The sequence below is a fragment of the Nymphaea colorata genome, chromosome 3, assembly GCF_008831285.2.
Source record: "Nymphaea colorata isolate Beijing-Zhang1983 chromosome 3, ASM883128v2, whole genome shotgun sequence".
Classification (NCBI taxonomy): domain Eukaryota; kingdom Viridiplantae; phylum Streptophyta; class Magnoliopsida; order Nymphaeales; family Nymphaeaceae; genus Nymphaea; species Nymphaea colorata.
In genome coordinates, this window is record NC_045140.1 from 4,148,065 (window position 1) to 4,165,046 (window position 16,982).

Consider the following 16,982-nt stretch of genomic DNA (forward strand, 5'->3'; position numbering starts at 1 on the left):
CAACAATTTCAATTCCATCCCAATGGACCGTACACCACAAAGGATAATGGAACACAAACCATATGGAGTCCAAATTAGGGATGTTAATATTATATGATTTGGATCAGATATGCAACTGAACCGTTCCAAAAAGATCGGATGTGGAAAAAAAAATTAATATCTGATTAAGAAACCAGATCAGATTCGGATTCAGATCAGACTTATTTTTAAATAATTACCTTATATCCAATAATTTTACATTCAAAATTTGAATTCAGATTATGAAATCGGATTTTGGGTTGGGATTCAAATATGATTATTCTTTGTTTGTATTCGAATTCAAATATATGAATATAAAAAATAGCAGATATGGTTAAGGGTATATCCGATTCAAATTCGATCCATTGACATCCTTAGACTAAATTGCATTGCTTGGTACAATCCATTACCGTGAAGATGGATCATGGGCAAATTTTGTCCAATTTGGTGCTTGGATTTGTCATAGAGATCTCAGCCGGGGTATGGCAATTTCTAGATGAAGCAATATTTGCTCTACAATCACAAGAACGAGAATGGCATTTAATTTAAAAGTTGCAAATTTTCTTTTAAGGAGAGACCATTATATAATTTTCAAAATTGTACCCAGCACGACTATTTTTTTTGAAAAAAATGAAGAATAACATTTAATTTTTCAAGAACAGAGGGGAGGCCCTGGTGCCCTTTGCCTCCTCTGCAACAGGGTGCTTATATCTCTATTGTTTTCTTCGTCTTTTTGGGTACCTCAATTCGATTGTCAACCTCCAAGCTGCGCTATATTTAATTTGGGTCACATTTTAAGCATTGCATCACATATAGACCATAGAATTAGGTGCCCGATACATTTAGCGGGTATTGACTTATGGTGTTTCACATTACATTTCATTTGCATTAATAATGCATATAGCCTGGATTTAGGGATCGCATTTCATTCATTTAACATCATTTAGCATTTATTTCAGTTGCATTTAGGTGGACCTTATAGAGTTAATTATATCATTCTGTTTCTTTATCATAGTTCTTAGTACAGCATAAAATTATGTAGATGACATTATCCCAGGGAGTCAAACACTTGTTTAACTTTCACATGCAGCAAGTCAACTTTTAACTTCTAAATGCCTTAACATATGGAATGTCCCCATTCAATTCCACATTCTGTTGGCGAAGCACTTGCATGAGATCCGATGCTGATTTGAAAGCATCCCATTTATAAGGAGCCCATAAAGTAAAGGAATACTGAATTTCAGATCAATAAAAAAAAATGAGGATTGGAGAACCTGACTAAAACCTCAGATTTGATGTCTGATGGAAGGGTAGCCTGACTTTAAATCCTGGGATCAGAGATCCCCAATAATCTTCGATCTCTGAAGCTAACAAACACAACCTTTAAAACAAAATGCCATCAAGGGCACCATTAGGCTTTGCTTGATACCTAATAGTTCGTTTATACTCTATCAGATATTTCATAATTTGGGTACCAAACTTGACTTATGAATTTCTCCAAAAACGGGTTTGAAGGGATCAATAACGGACGTAAAGCATAACAATAGGCAATCAAGATTTGGAGGGGAGATACCTCGAACAGGTCAAAGCCCCTCCTCCTTCACCTTAGTGCCACAGTTTAGGGCTTCTTACCACTTGAGTGCGAACCAGGACACTGTTTCATTAACTGTCATGTGCAGGACAATAGCACCCACAGGAATCAAACTGACGTCTAAACCTTCGTATCTTCACGGGTCCATCTCACTAATTATGCTGCTCGGGGCAATCCAGATTCGGTAAGAAGGCAGTCATAATAGCATCTGCAGTGCCAGTGAAGACAACGCCAGTGATGAATTGGATAAGTTGATAACCAGACAAGAATCGGCAACCATATTGCTGATAGCAGATGAAGACATGCTGCATGTAAGTACTGCCGACAGTGGAGATCAATAAAATCCATCGATTATGCACCCAAACTAAAAAAGAGAAAAAAAACAATATTGTTGATGAACTAAAAAAAATACTATATTATGTATCGGACGTGCATTCTTGCCACAATCGTCTCTCTCTCTCTCTCTCTCTCTCTCTCTCTCTCTCTCTATATATATATATATATATATATATATATATATATATATATATATATCTTTTGGAACATCCAAAGTTTGGCATGTCGCGTGTATTCCCGACTCTTGAATTTATGACCAGAACCCGGCTGGAAAGTTGGCGGGTTGGCCAGATGGGCCCCATTCAATAAATAAGCGTGGATGGCATCATCAATGGGCTCCCTATATAAAAACAACATTACATTGGACATTATATCCATGGTATGAAAAGCACAAATAATATATATTCTTTCATCATAATTTAATTGATGGAGTAACAGCTTGGACAAAAAATATAATTTCAAGTATGAGAAAATTTCACACATTGCAAACCATTTCCTCCAAGACGTTAAGGTACTGTAAGGTTACATGATTCGGGTGAACAAGAGATCAATTCATTTGTGTATAAAGAAATAACCTTTTATTAGTGGAACTAGATGTTACTTCGGCGCCAGTAAAAGGGCCTACATCGGCTCTGCTGTAGTAAAGCTTGCTCGTGCGCTAGTATGCATTAAAGAAAGGGGATGTTTTTATAATTTAAAAAAAAGTGTGTCCGTTTTAGCCATTTTACTTTTTTTGATTTTCATTTTAATTCTACCAAAAACTTGTTTTTTTCTGTGTGAATGAGAGGAACTTTTGTCATTAACCATACTAACCCAAGAAATTTTGTACACAAATATGAAATATGACGCATATAAGCAGCTTTGCCAAAGCTGAGGTAATCTGGTGCCCTGCACAAAACAACACACCACATAATGAAATACTGTCATTGTGCAGCTACAATTCTGGCATTTGTGCAGCTACAATTCTTGCACGCCCTTAAGTCTTTCAGTGGCATGAGTACATACATAAAGGAAAATTGAAATCAGCCGGTTATGGATGGTATATATATATATATATATATATATCTCGTAAAAACCGTCACAAAATATTCATTTTATTCTTAAAAATCATGGCCAATCAACTGGCAATATTATTTTTGAACAGTTAGTGATACAAAATTAAAAAAATAATCATTCGATCATAAAGGTAGCTGACTTATATATATATATATATATATATATATATATATATATATATATATATATATATATATATATATATATATATATATATATATAAAGAGAGAGAGAGAGAGAGAAAGAGAGAGAGGGAGAGAAAATAAAATAAGCTATTGCTGGATGACTATTTTTTAATTTTTGTTCGTTAAACACAGTCACAAAAAGTGCATTTGCAATGACCAATTGTTTGACCATGGTTTTTAACAACGAAATGCATTTCTTAAGACATTTTTTAACAATACCAAATAGAAGAAATAACCATCATGCTACAAAAGTAGCTGGTTTGTTTCACTTTTTCCTATACATATAGACGAAAATTCAGTTGCATCAGATTTTCCTTCGTGTACTTGTCGGCTACAGCTCGATACAACAGTGGTATGCCGGCGTAATGTTCTAAAAGACTTGCTCCTAAGATTGCCACTTCTTGCAGGCGGGACTAGAACAGTATAAATTTCTGTTCATGGAAAATTCATATACCATATGTGCATAATGTATGTGATAATATAAGCACGGGCATATGACCAGACATAACAATAAGTAAATCAATCTACAGAAACAAAACCCAAACACGCAACTTCTGTAATGAATGCGAACTGCAAGATTGCAGATAATTGAAGCAACACCACCCATCACACTTTGCAAAATGCAATCGATCATGATGCCTGGAGCTGTGGCAACTCTAGCCTTGGTTTGAACCAGACTTTGAGTCCATGCTTCATGTAGAGGGTAGTAGTCAATTTGGGCTCCACAGGATGGTCCTTAACAACACAGACTGAGTATCTCATCAGAAGGGAAGCAGCCACCATCTTCATCTGGTGGTAGGCAAACTTCTTCCCTAAGCACAGCCTCGGCCCTGCATTGAATACAGCATATTTGAACTGGCTTTCACTCACGAACTTCCCTTCCTTGATCCACCTCCCCGGATTGAACTCCCTACAGTCCTTTCCCCATATCGATTCCATCCTGCCCATCGAGTATATGCAATAGAAAATCCTTGCACCTTTCTTTATTTTGTTCCCGTCCGGGAGAACATCATCGTTCAGTGCTTCCTTGAAGTCTATGGGAACCGAGGGGTACAGTCTCAGAGACTCTGACAATGCAGCCTGCAGGTATTCCATCTTCTTCAATTCATTTGTTGTGAAGACTACACTCTTGGCATCCACCAGACCAAGATTGACTCTCTGCTTTAGAATCGCCACTAGTTCATCAAGGATTTTGCTTTCTACATCTGGGTTTTTGTTAAGGAGCCAGAAGAACCATGCCAGTGCGACGGAGCTGGTGTCTCTGCCGGCAAGGATAAAGCTTATGCAGAAATCCCTTAAGAACTTGTCGGAATAGAGATGGGTATTGGCCTCCATGAGGTTTGATAAGAGTTCCGACCGATGGCTCAGCCCACCGAGCTTCTTCCGCTCCATCCGTCGACTCAATACCGTCTTCTCCGCAAATTCATGGACGACCTCGACTGCTGCCCTCAGCTGTCTCTCTGAGCCGACCTGTAAGTACCTCATTACCTTCCAGACGAAGGGTGGAACCGTGAACCTGAAACAACGCAAGTTGTCACGCTAAGTAGCAGCTTTATTGCACGAACCGAATGTTTACAGTAAACAATCATAATGTGAGTCGCGCGTTTAATGAAGCAAATAGCCAAAAAATTTCCTGCTCGAGTTCCCCTGATCATCACGGATGAGTGTTTTCAAGATCTGAAGCAAGCAGATCTGTCGGTCATGAAGTTACTCATTTCCCGTCACCAATCATCAGTATGATCGTGATCATGGTGAAGAAACGTAAGAAAAAACTCATAAAGGAACCATTGGCTCAGTAGTAATATATGACCTGAACAGAGAGTACTCTGTCGCTTGCTCGAACGCTCGCGCAAAGGGCACCTCAGGGAGCTCGATGTTGAGGCATTCCAGGTCGACACCTAACGCTGCCATGCATATATTATCGAACGTGAAGCGGAGGAACATGTCCTGCAGGTCGACGCTCCGGCCGTCCCTGCTGAGCTTCTCGGCGAGCTTGATGAGCTTGTTGTGCGTCAGTTCCTCGATGGTCTTGGCCGAGTACTCCACGAACCTCGCCGAATGCATCTCTCCGCTCGCCGCCCTCCTCTGCACCTTCCACATCTCGTCGTCGGCGTTGAAGATGCCGTCGCCGAGCAGCTCGGAGAACCTCTCTCTATAGTACTTCCCCTTGGGGTAGTTCTTGAAGTTGGTCTTCAGCATGTGCTCGACGTTGGCTGGGTCCATTGTGATGAACCCGAACGCACCGCTCTTCCATAGGCCCCTGTAGGGGAAGGTTCCACCTGCCTCCGAGAGGGTCTTGGTGATGTATTCGAAGATTTCATGCAAGTGAAGGGAGAGAGAAGGGAGGCAGCCCAGCAAAGGCCACTGCATGAAGCCTTTGGAGGACAGCCTGTTCATGACAGAGCTGAAGACGAAGAGTCCGGCGATGGAGATGGCAATATCTGACAGGGTGATGCTCTTGAGCAGGGTCTTCGTTAAGACCTTCTCCGTCCATGAGTCTGCTGCCATGGAGGTCGTAGAGAACTCCGTTTGACACAGTAGTGAATGGGTTTAGTTGTCTTAGTAGTACATGGGATGGGATAGGGAGGAGACCTTTCTCTACTCAAACACTTATATTGAAGCTCCCTACCACATGAATCCAGGATCTTCAATCGGTGGTAGACCCCATTACTCGTCGTCCTGCATGTAATGGGGGAAGCTTCGGGATTGAGCTTTACATCTACCCTTTGCTGTGTCAGAAACTTAAGTTGAGGGCAATAGCGGAGTTAGAAATTCTGGGTAGAATGGCAGTCATTCAAACAATTTTATATTTTTAGAGCATATATATATATTCGTACCAGAAACCGAATGACGCCGATGACTTAAATTTACAACATATGTATCTCCATTCCTGTAAAAAAAGGTTCACAGCATTGGTATTAGTGAGACAGTTTATGGTGTGGTATACCGGTGGTTTTTTATGACTTTGTGAACTATTTATGGTCATGTTGGCAATACATTTTAAAATTTTAACCATTTGGCATGTACCGGCATTTAGTTTTCCTATACATATGTTTTATAACGTTATATATATATATATATATATATGTATATATATATATATATATATATATGCATATATACATGTGAAAATCTTTTTTATTTTTAACCATACATCAACATTTGGTATCTGGCAGAACTCGTCACTCTCTTCCTCTCTCTCTCCCTCTCTCTCTCTCTCTCTATATATATATATATATATATATATATATATATATATATATATATATATATATATAACTTTACAAGCACGCTTAAGTGTTTTTTTTTTGGTTTAGCTGCTTAGATTACGCACGAAATTGGTATTTTATAAATGAATCCAAACTTAATTGTGCTTTTGTTATATCACCAAAATTTGAGAAGGTTAGTTCATAACCTTTTCAGTTTTTTATTTAACTTGCTCGTTGATTGATCTGTTACATTAAAAAACAAATTGAAATGAATGACCCAAGCTGATAGAGGCAGTGGAACCACTTGAACTGGCGTGCAGTTTTGGCAGGTTATAATGGCAAGTGACCACTTGGGTCAAGTGGTTCCGCTGCTAGCTAACCGGAGATTTGGTGGAAGTAATATATATATATATATATATATATATATATATATATATATATAGGTTTGATGGTCTTAGCATCACTCAAACCATATAAATGAGAAACATATTGATAGAGACAAAAGGGTCATCTGTTTCTTTGACCAGCTTTCATTAATGCATTAATGCCCCAAACATAATTATAAACTGAATATGGTCCCCAATATGTAGCTGCTCTACTTCCTGCTTGCGTTTGCCGTGATGCAAGAATGGAGAAGAGAAATTGATTTTTGATAGAACAATTGATTGTGATTTAATTTGGTCTGGTTGCATCCACCAGCGTGTTTCAATCCGATTCACCCGTGACGGTACTTCTGTTTTCCAAAAAGCCTTTTCCCCTTCAATTTTTGAAGTACTCACAAGAGAGCTCTCCCTTTCCATGCGAGGGCATTTTAGTCATTTAGGATCCAAACATGCATTAAGTTGCACAGCAGGTTGAGACAACTCGAGTAGAGCTCGAGTTCAAATATATGCTCTAAATGTTAAACAAATCTAGCTTGGGTGACAGACTTTATAGAAACAAGTTAAACTATAGAGTCGAGCTTGCATTCAACCAGGGGTGGAGGCAGAATTTTTTCAGGGGCGAACCAAACAAATCTACGGGAGGAGCGACGGGTAGGGTCAAAAGGAGCGATGAGTCGGACCAAACTAAAAAAATTTAACTTTTTCAATGTAAATTTTTTTTTTTCCTGCGCTCACCCGAGCCATGGCCCAGGTGGCCCCCCCTCCCACATTCAACACAAGTCAAGCTTGCACTCGACGCAAGTCAAGCTCGAGCCAATTCTATGGAACTCGACTTGAATTCGAGGCGACATTGAACTCAAGTTTTCTGAGTCGATCGAGTCCAGCTCGACTCATCTCATGTGCAGCCCTACATGCACTTCCACGTTAAACGTATATTTAAACTTTTATATCAAACTTGTATAAAAAAGTGGAAGAAAAGAAGTTGCAAAACCATCAATTTCACAAGATCGGACCACTTCAAGTGGTTCTCATATTTTCTAGTACATACTTTATGAACTATATCTATATACATTCATTGATAGATATTTTATGGTCTAATATTAGTTTATATTTTTTTCTCATTGTTTCTCTCTAACTTTCCATCACAATTGCCTTCATATCTCTGCATAATTAAAGAGACCCGAGGTGGGATGGTGGGGGGTGTTCAATTATGCCGAATTAGTAAAATTTTAAAAAATATTAGTAAAAAACAGTCACGAAATTGGCAATATTAGTCATAATTTATAGTGTAGTGATAGTTTGTGGTGGTTTTAACGATGATTGGTGATTATAAATTTTAAATTATTAGCCAACCACCAACTGTTTGCACACATCAATATGATTTTTTCATTATACATATATATATATATATATATATAAATATAAGTCCAACTAAGAATTTGCCAACAGGGCAAGCGTGTGCGTTGTGGGAGCCTTTGTTCTTATTTCTCAAGTTCATTAAGCTATTTAGCCTAACACTTCTCTCCAACATTAAGTAGGTCATCAGCCGTCCCATGCACAGGGGACACCTCTTTTCTCCATCAATTATGATGAAACAACTTGAGCCCGAAGATTAAAGTCTTGACTCTGCAATTTGAGCACTTGATATCTTGTGGCATTAATTTTAGATCAAACTCCTTTTCTTTGTGATCTTAGCCAGGTTTCTAGCTGTAGAGGATGAGTTAATATCTTCACATTACGAAATGTCCTTTACTAATTACAGTCGACGACTTGTTCGAACTTTCTTGTCCATCTTTTTTATAACAAAATTGACATAGATTGTCATTATTTGATAATGAGTTCTACCCAATTAGTCAATTTAATTCGATATATTAATTATACCATTTATCCGGCCCTACTTTATGTATCCTCCTCCTTTGTTCCTCCATTTAATATCAAACTTGTCTTTTTTTTGGGTTTATCTTGTGTTTAAACAGTGTTTTTTTTTTATCATAAATTCGTTTCTAGCGTTCTTTTCAATTGCCATATCTTTTCTTCAACTATGTTTCAATTTCTGTTTTTCATTTTTCTTAGTTTAATCATCCTACACAGTGTGTGGTCTATAGTCGCCAACCTGTTATCACAAGAAAAAAAAACACAAATCAGCATGCCCTTGCAGGAAGTGGTCGACAGAAGAAGGGCTCGGCAGAGCGAAGCTGGTTATTTGCACATGCCTGTGCATGTATAGGGGTGTGCAGTGCTAAAAATGTCTTTGTCAAAAGTAAAAAAAATTAAAAGACTAAAATTTACATATCTTTATAAGCAAAATCTAAAATACACCATCTCCTTTCTTCCTGTTTTGGGTGCATATTTGTTGCATACACAGGATTCAATTTGACTGTTGAGGCCATGGCTAAACTCCACATTAAAAAAAAAAACAACAGGAGCTTGATTCGACCCGATAGCTTTTAAATAATATTTAATAATAATAATAATATATATTTTATTATTTTATATTAAAAAATTATTTTATATTTTAAAAACTAATTTTTTGTTGTAACTGGGTGGAGCTGGGCCAGCCTCGGGTCCAGGTTTCGAGCATCAAGCCCAAGCCTAGCTCGAGTTTCGGACATGGGGCCTTGCCGGGTTGATGCTGTCGGCTGTGCACCTTCACCTCTTCACTCCACTTGTCTCTCCAAAAATGCAGTTTGCTACCATTCCCAATTTGCCACCAAACTAGGTTCTCGTTTTTCTGCTAGCTCCAACCTGATCTCCTCCATACAGCCAACCCTTTCCGAGGATTCTTGGTCATTCAAACGCTGCTCTTCAAACATGACATCTAGCGTGAAACCATTTCCAATGGTAAGGTTATCATTAATGAGCATAATGTGCCACCATACAACAATACCTCTACTTTTCAATTTCCATGCATCCAATACATTCGCATGGACGTTTTACATTCTTATCTCCAATCAGAGCCAATGTCTATGCGAGACTCAATTAAATTATGCATGTAGAGAAATAGATTTAAGTATGAATGAACATTTAGTTTATTTTATGAATACATGCATGCACTCACTTCATGAGTGCACCCACCCACCTTTGCCAAGATTTAAGTGAGTCAAGTGGAAGTCGCTACCGTGACCAAGTCAAATTGCGAGAAAGACTTGGGCACCTCATATATTTTGATGCGCAAAACAAAATTTTCAAAATGACTACACAACCAGATTTTTCGAAATTAATTTTGAAATCAATGATTGGCTTTTCCTGAAATCAATTTTCAGTCCAAAATCTACTCAAAATCAAGCGAATTTTCCATGATCCTTGCCAAGTCTCAAAGAATTTAGGATTTCAAATCAATTCTTCTTAAAAAATCCTAGAAGTTCAACTAATGTCTAAAATTCTTCAAATCAAAATTTCAATTTTCCAAAATCAACAAAATTCCCTAAACTCAGGACTATCCAAATCTTCCCATTCTCTTTTTCGGGATAAGAACTATGGTTTCGAAATCAAGTTTAGCCTCGACCAAAACCGATCCAAATCCAATCTCTAGATTTTGGCTTCAAAACCAAATTCCGGTCCCAAGGCTTCCACAAAATCTTCCAATCAAATTTCAAACCTTAAAATCCAAACTATCTTTGAAACCCCAAAGCCTAATAATTGAAGGTCCAATTCCAAAAATCTCTAGCTAAGCTTCAATTACAAATTCTATCTAATTGTCGATTATCAATCCAAAATTCCCGTTTTTAGATTAAATCAAAGTTCAATTACTAAAATCTGGGATTAATCCAATTGTTCCATTCCAAAAGCAGTTTCAAATCTTCAAAATTCCTGAAATACAAAAGCATTCCTAAACAAACCTGAGTCTTTGTTCCAAATGAACTTTAAAAGTTTAAAATTCAATCCCTGCACAAGCATGCACATAAGAAAAGTAATCTATTAAGCTTAAGAAAATCTAAACCTTACATCGATTTCTTCTGTTAATGATGTTAGGAACAGTCGATCCTCTTAACGATCAACGGGTTAAACACAACTTTCAATTTTCATGAACATGACGTTCATGGCAAGGAGATTGTAATGTTGTCGTGAACTTCAATTTTAGGTAATTTCTCAACCACCATCTTGTTTTCTCTTGGATACGATAAGAATCAAGATTGACTTGGGCTTTCTAAAATCTTGGGTGACCTGTTTATCCCTAAGGTAACCTGTATGAGATTCAGCTCCACTAATGTTACTGTGAATCTTCTCACTAGCACCATGCACCCTTCTTCCTAAACAAAATCATCCCTCAATGCCCTTTTCATCGCTCTAAGAGTGTACCCGTTCCAGATTTCAATCAGGAGGTTCGGAAACTTTAACCAGATTTCCACAGTTTCTCCAAGTTGATCGACGACTCCACTCCTGACTTTTAGTGCTGATGATCAGGGTTCCATTTCTAACCCTCCATGCCCTCTTCCTCAGCACCTCGCCAATTTCTTCCTCAGCACCTCTCCGATCACTGAAGATTGGAGATTTCTCACATACATTCACTGGTTCCATAGCGATGCAGAGATACAACTACAGTCTGCTCCTAGCCTGGCGCTGCCTCCATATAGATCAGCCACAGCTGCGATTTAGAAGTGTCCAGCCATTCTATCATACGCCTCCAGATGGATCGAGATCACTGGGCTGCCCTCTTCCTCAATGGAGACCACCGCCTCAAGCAAGTCCATCTACTATGGCACTGGCCAAGGAGTGCCATATTAAGTAGTTGTTTGTGGCATTTGGATGTGGAGAGTCACATTGAAGAATGTTTATGTTGTTTCCATATGGAGTGTCGATGAATTTTTAAATTGTTAGCATTTTATGAATGCCAGAGAAGAGGAGACCATATCGGGGCACCCGTAAAACGCCATTGAAAGGGGAAAAAACTTTGCCTCGCCTTTCCTCTAATCTTTGCTGGCATTTGAGTTTCATTATCCTTTTCTCAATCGAGCATTGGAGTTTCGTTTGACTTCGTGCTCTCCGTTTTCACTTTTGCCTCTTTGAACTTCGTAGACCTCAGCCATCTATTTCTCGAGCATTTGCAATCGATCGATCGATCATTGTCGTAGCCAGAGGAGTGTGGAAAAGAACATGTCACTGTAAGATCATTTGGTGGGCCGTCATATGTCTATGAGGAGTTTCAGACATTATGACTATCTTAAGGTAAATACCCGCTTAAGTGATTGCGTTTTGGGATATTACGTCATTTTAGATGGTATGAGATAATTTTGAAATGTATAGATACCTGTTTGTAATTACGGACTCTTTGTTGGGTTGAATATATAATTGTCCTTAATATAAAATGGTAGTGGTCATTGGAGTCGTGCGAATGGTTGCCTGAAACGTTGGTTTCTAGGGTTTCCTCTCCCCCATTTGACAGAGACCTCATGCGCGCCGCACGTACCCTGGAAGACCATGCTGTGATTTTCCCGAGCTCCAGTTCTTCAGATGGATTCAGGTACGCTTCCATTTCAGTTTAAGATTTTGTTTAATTCAATGATTTAACATGAACATGATCTTGTTTAGGGCATATCGTTTTCTGTATGCATGAGGGAGAAATCCCAACAACTGGTATCACAACCATAGTTCATTGTTAAATCGTTGATTTTTTTTGGATGGTTCTGTGCGTTCTTCTTGTTCGGATGTTCCCCTTTTGGTTCTTCGGCTGCGAGTTTTTTTGTTTAAAAAAAAAAAAATGGCCGAACAATGGAAGACGTCGGGCTTCCATTGCAGCCACCTAAGGAAAAGGGTAGGGGATGCAAGGATCGGTGGGCGTCGATTGCCGTTTGGCGATGGCGGACCTCCGGCCGTTGGGGCGCGTCCCTGCCGGCAGCCACCCACGCAGTTTGGGGGCCTGCGGTGCCCTCTACGCCTCTGTTGCAGCCGCAGAAAAAGGGAAAAGGCGCACAGGGAGAGACGACGGCAGGGAGGGGGAGGGCCGGTCGGTAAGCCGCCGAACGGGGCCGTGCGACCCTTTGGCGCCCACCCATGGTCTCTGGCAACCCACCGGTGGCTTTCCTGCTGCCGCCGCTGCCGTTTTCAACCATACCCAAATATGAAAAGGGGGCGGAAATCAGAAGGTGAAAACCGGCCGTAAACGGCCGGTTTTCGACGGGCGACTACCGGCCACTGCGGCGGGCGACGGCTGGCCATCCTGGCGGCACCCGCCGGCGGCCACCCACGAAGTTGGGTGGCCTGCCGGTGGAAGACCACCACCCGCCTGCCGTTCGGCAGGCGAGCGATGGAGACGACGCTTGCGACCACTCGCGCGGTCGAGCGAGCGGTCTGATTGGGTCGGGTCGGATCGGGTCGTGACAGACCCGATCCAGATCCATAAGGCTAAAAAAAAAATCATTTTTGCCGCCCCGCGCCCGCGTCTGCGTTTAATATTTTCGGACCGGGTCGGGTACAACCTGGTTTTAAAACAAAACCGGTTCATTCTGTTTTAGAATCGGTTCAGACCTTTTGGAATCGATTCGGACCCTTTTCGGACCGATTGAGGGCTTTTCAGACCGGTTCATTCAGTTTTAGAACCGATTTTAGCCATTTTTCAACCGGTTCAGTGAGTTTTGGAACCGATGCGGTCTATTTTTGACCGGTTCGTCCAATTTTTAGATCGGTTCAGCCCTATTTAGGGCAATGTAGGTGTTCTAGTTGTGGTTTAAGAACGATACGGGCCATTTTAAGGCCAATTCAGTAGTTCTTGACCCACTTAAGCACGATTATGGTACCAGTTTATAAAATTTTGACTCTTTTGGGCTCATATCATTGAATAATTTGGTCTTGGATTCAATGTAGGGATAATGTTGTATGCAGTTTTAATTTGTGTATCATGTTTTGCATGTTATTAAAATTGTGGATGTGCTTTAGATGAATGTTTGGACTATGAATTTGAATTTTGGCTATGTCTATTGTTCGAAATGAGTAGGTTTGTACTTTATGTCGCCAAAGTGACATCTGTTGTATGAATTTGCCTGTTTTGAATATTAGATGATAGTATACTTGATCCATGCGGGCAATGATCAACCTAAAGGAGGATTGTTGTTTAGTCAGGTTTAAGTATACAGGACAATGAATATGTGATAATTTTTAGGTTTCCATGTGAATAGCGAGTCAATCTAAAGATAGGCTCGTTGTTTGACAGAGTTAATTATCTATATTCATTGTTGACCAAGGATACCACTTGCAGTTAGTATTTCAATCTAAAAATTAGATATTAACGTTGCACCGGTACCTTGTGATGGGTTTTTTGGGCCATTGTGTTTAAATTCATTTATATTTGTTGTTTCATCTTTGTACATGTATTGATTGTGAGCATGCTTTGGTATTTTTGTTCTTTGTACAGTAAGTACTATTTCCATGATATCTGCAAATTTGATTAAAGTTGCAGTTGACCAATCATCCATTAACAAACAGAAGAAGCATAAGGAAGACCAATCAAACTGCTTCTTTTGTAATGGTGAAGGTCATATGAAGAAGAATTGTACTAAGTATCACGCATGGCGTGAAAGGAAGGGTATACTTCTCACTTTGGTTTGTTCTGAGGTCAATTTAACTTCAGTACACAAAAACACTTGGTGGGTAGATTCAGGTACTACTACTCACATAAGTGTCTCTATGCAAGACTGCCTAAATTGTCGAACGCCAAATGATGCTGAAAGATTCATCTATGTGGACGATAGCAAGAAGGTGAAGGTTGAAGCCGTAGCAGATTTTCAATTATTGTTAAAGACTGGTTGTTATTTGAATTTGATAGAAACTGATATAGTACTACCGTCTTTTAGACCGAATTTGATTTTTTTTATTTTTTTGCTGGACAAATTTGGTCATTATTGTTCATTTGGAGGAAATAAATTTAAGATTGCCGCTGGTTCTTTGTCTACTAGCAATAACATCTATTTGCTTGATACAATTGTTTCATATCATGAAACCTTGCATGTTACGTCTAGTGGTAGTAGAAGAAAATTAACCAATGAGAATTCTGCTATGTTATGGCATAGACGCTTAGGACATATCTCTGAAAGAGAAAGACTTATGTCGAATGAGATTCTTGAGTCTCTTGATTTTGCAGACTTAATGTTTGCATTGAAAGTATAAAGAGAAAGCGAACAAACATTAAGAGGTTATAAGTTTTATAATTAAATCTAGTAAGTCTTTTTTTGAAACAGGAAATGCCAATTTCTTTGAGGATATTGAGTTTGGGGGAGGTGATCAGGTTAGGAGCATTGCCTTTGAAGAGGGACATGAGTCCACTCATACGGATGTTGTAAGCAATAGTCAGGTATTCATTCATGCCATTATTCCATCAACATATTCAGAAGAAGACAATAATGTCGATCTCCCTATTGAAGAACAAACTCAACAACTATCTATGAGCTAAAGCATGTTTCCTGTCAGTGGTATTACAAATTTCATCAAGTTATAGTTTCATTTGGTTTCGAGACTAATATGGTTGATGAATGAGTATACCAAAACTTCAGTGGGACAAATTTATTTTTCTGGTTTTATATGTCGTTGATATATTACTGACAAGTAATGATGTTTGCATATTGCATGAAACTAAAAAATTTTGTCAACAAAGTTTGACATGAAGGATCTTGGTGATGCATCTCTTGTATTGGGGCGAATATTTCGAGATCGTTCTCGGGGTAATCTTGAATTATCACAAAAGGCCTACATTGATAAGGTGCTTCAGCAATATGACATGAAGGATTGTAAACCAGGAGATACTCCAGTTACTAAAGGAGACAAGTTTGGTCTCAAACAGTGCTTTAAAAGTGAAATCGAATCTAAGGAAATGAAAAAGATTCCCTATTCGTCTGTTGTGGGAAGCTTTATGTATGCCCAGGTTTGTACTCGTCCAGATATTGCATTTATCGTTGGAATGTTAGGCAAATACTTAGGTGATTCTGGTGTGGATCATTGGAAAGTAATCAAAAAGAGTTTTGAGGTACTTACAAAGAACATAAAATTTTATGCTCACATACAGGAAGTTAGACCAGTTGGAGATCATTGAGTATTCAAATTCTGACTTTACTGGGTGCCAAGACAGTAGCATAGCATGTTACGAGGCATCTAATTATGCTTTGTGTTTGCGAAATTTTGTCACGGGGCTACGCATTATGCATGGTGTAGAAAGACCAATAAGGTTATTGTGTGACAATAATTCAGCAGTCATGTACTCTTATAACAGTCATAGTTTGTTAAAGTCGAAGGACATCGACATAAAGTTTTTGGCTGTTAAAGAGAGGATATAGAATGGTCAGGTGTCTTTAGAGCATATTAGGACAAACTCTATGATTGCGGATTCGCTTACCAATGGTTTAACACATAAGGTCTTTCATGAACATGTTGTTTGTATGAGGGTGTTATCCTTGGATGATGTGCTGGTTTAGTGGGAGTTTGTATTTTATTTGCTATTATGTATAGACACATTCAGTTGTCTGCAGAATAAAATTTAAAGTTCTTTGGTTCCATTCTATGCTTGTGTTTTTGATCTCCATAAGGTTTTAAAGTTGGACCAGTTGAGAATAGACATGTTGTAATCACATTACATGTAATTCTCATGCTATACATCCATATCAAATCTATGTCATTGGTTGTGTTAATATTTGTGATCATTGAATGTTTCACTAATTTTGATATAGCGAAAGCTGCTTTGGTTCTGTGTTGATATGATCATGGACGAGATTGGTGAAAATGACGTTTAATAAGATAGCAGTTATGAGCCCCTAAGGTTTTATGTAATGTCTGAATGTATAAAAACATATTTGGCCCAAGTGGAAAATTGTAAGATCATTTGGTGGGCCGACATATGTCTATGAAGAATTTCAGACATTATGACCGTCTTAAGGTAAATATCCGCTTAAGTGCTTGCGTTTTAAGATATTACGTCATTTTAGATGGTACGGGGTAATTTTGAAATGTATAGATACCTGTTTGCAATTACGGACTCTTTGATGGGTTGAATCCGTAATTGCTCTTAATATAAAATGGTAGTAGTCCCTGGGGTCGTGCGAATTGTAGCCTGAAACGTTGGTTTCTAGGGTTTCCTCTCCCCCATCTGAGAGTGACCTCATGCGTGCCACATGTACCCTGGAAGACCCTGCTGTGATCTTCCCGTGCTCCAGTTCTTCAGATGGATTCAGGTACGCTTCCGCTTCAGTTTAAGATTTTGTTTAATTCAATGATTTAACATAAG

General features: G+C 39.0%; 2 protein-coding genes across 2 annotated transcripts in view; one reads left to right on the top strand and one right to left on the bottom strand.

Moving 5' to 3' along the window:
- The window catches only part of LOC116250160 (28 kDa ribonucleoprotein, chloroplastic-like), a 45,214-nt gene that overhangs the window by 6,303 nt on the left and 21,929 nt on the right, over positions 1-16,982 (top strand). The window lies entirely within an intron of this gene.
- LOC116249918 (cytochrome P450 86B1-like) lies at positions 3,592-5,734 on the bottom strand. Its single transcript, XM_031623230.2, has 2 exons — positions 4,997-5,734; positions 3,592-4,702 (listed from the first exon to the last, which is right to left on the bottom strand). The coding sequence occupies exons 1-2, from the start codon at positions 5,692-5,694 to the stop codon at positions 3,817-3,819; spliced, it is 1,584 nt and encodes a 527-aa protein (XP_031479090.1). The 5' UTR covers positions 5,695-5,734; the 3' UTR covers positions 3,592-3,816.

Coding starts and splice junctions, on each gene's coding strand:
- LOC116249918 (XM_031623230.2), bottom strand. CDS start 5,694: ATGGCAGCAGACTCATGGACGGAGAAGGTCTTAACGAAGACCCTGCTC. Junction 4,703..4,996: donor ACAGAGTACTCTCTGTTCAG/GTCATATATTAC, acceptor GCGTTGTTTCAG/GTTCACGGTTCCACCCTTCG.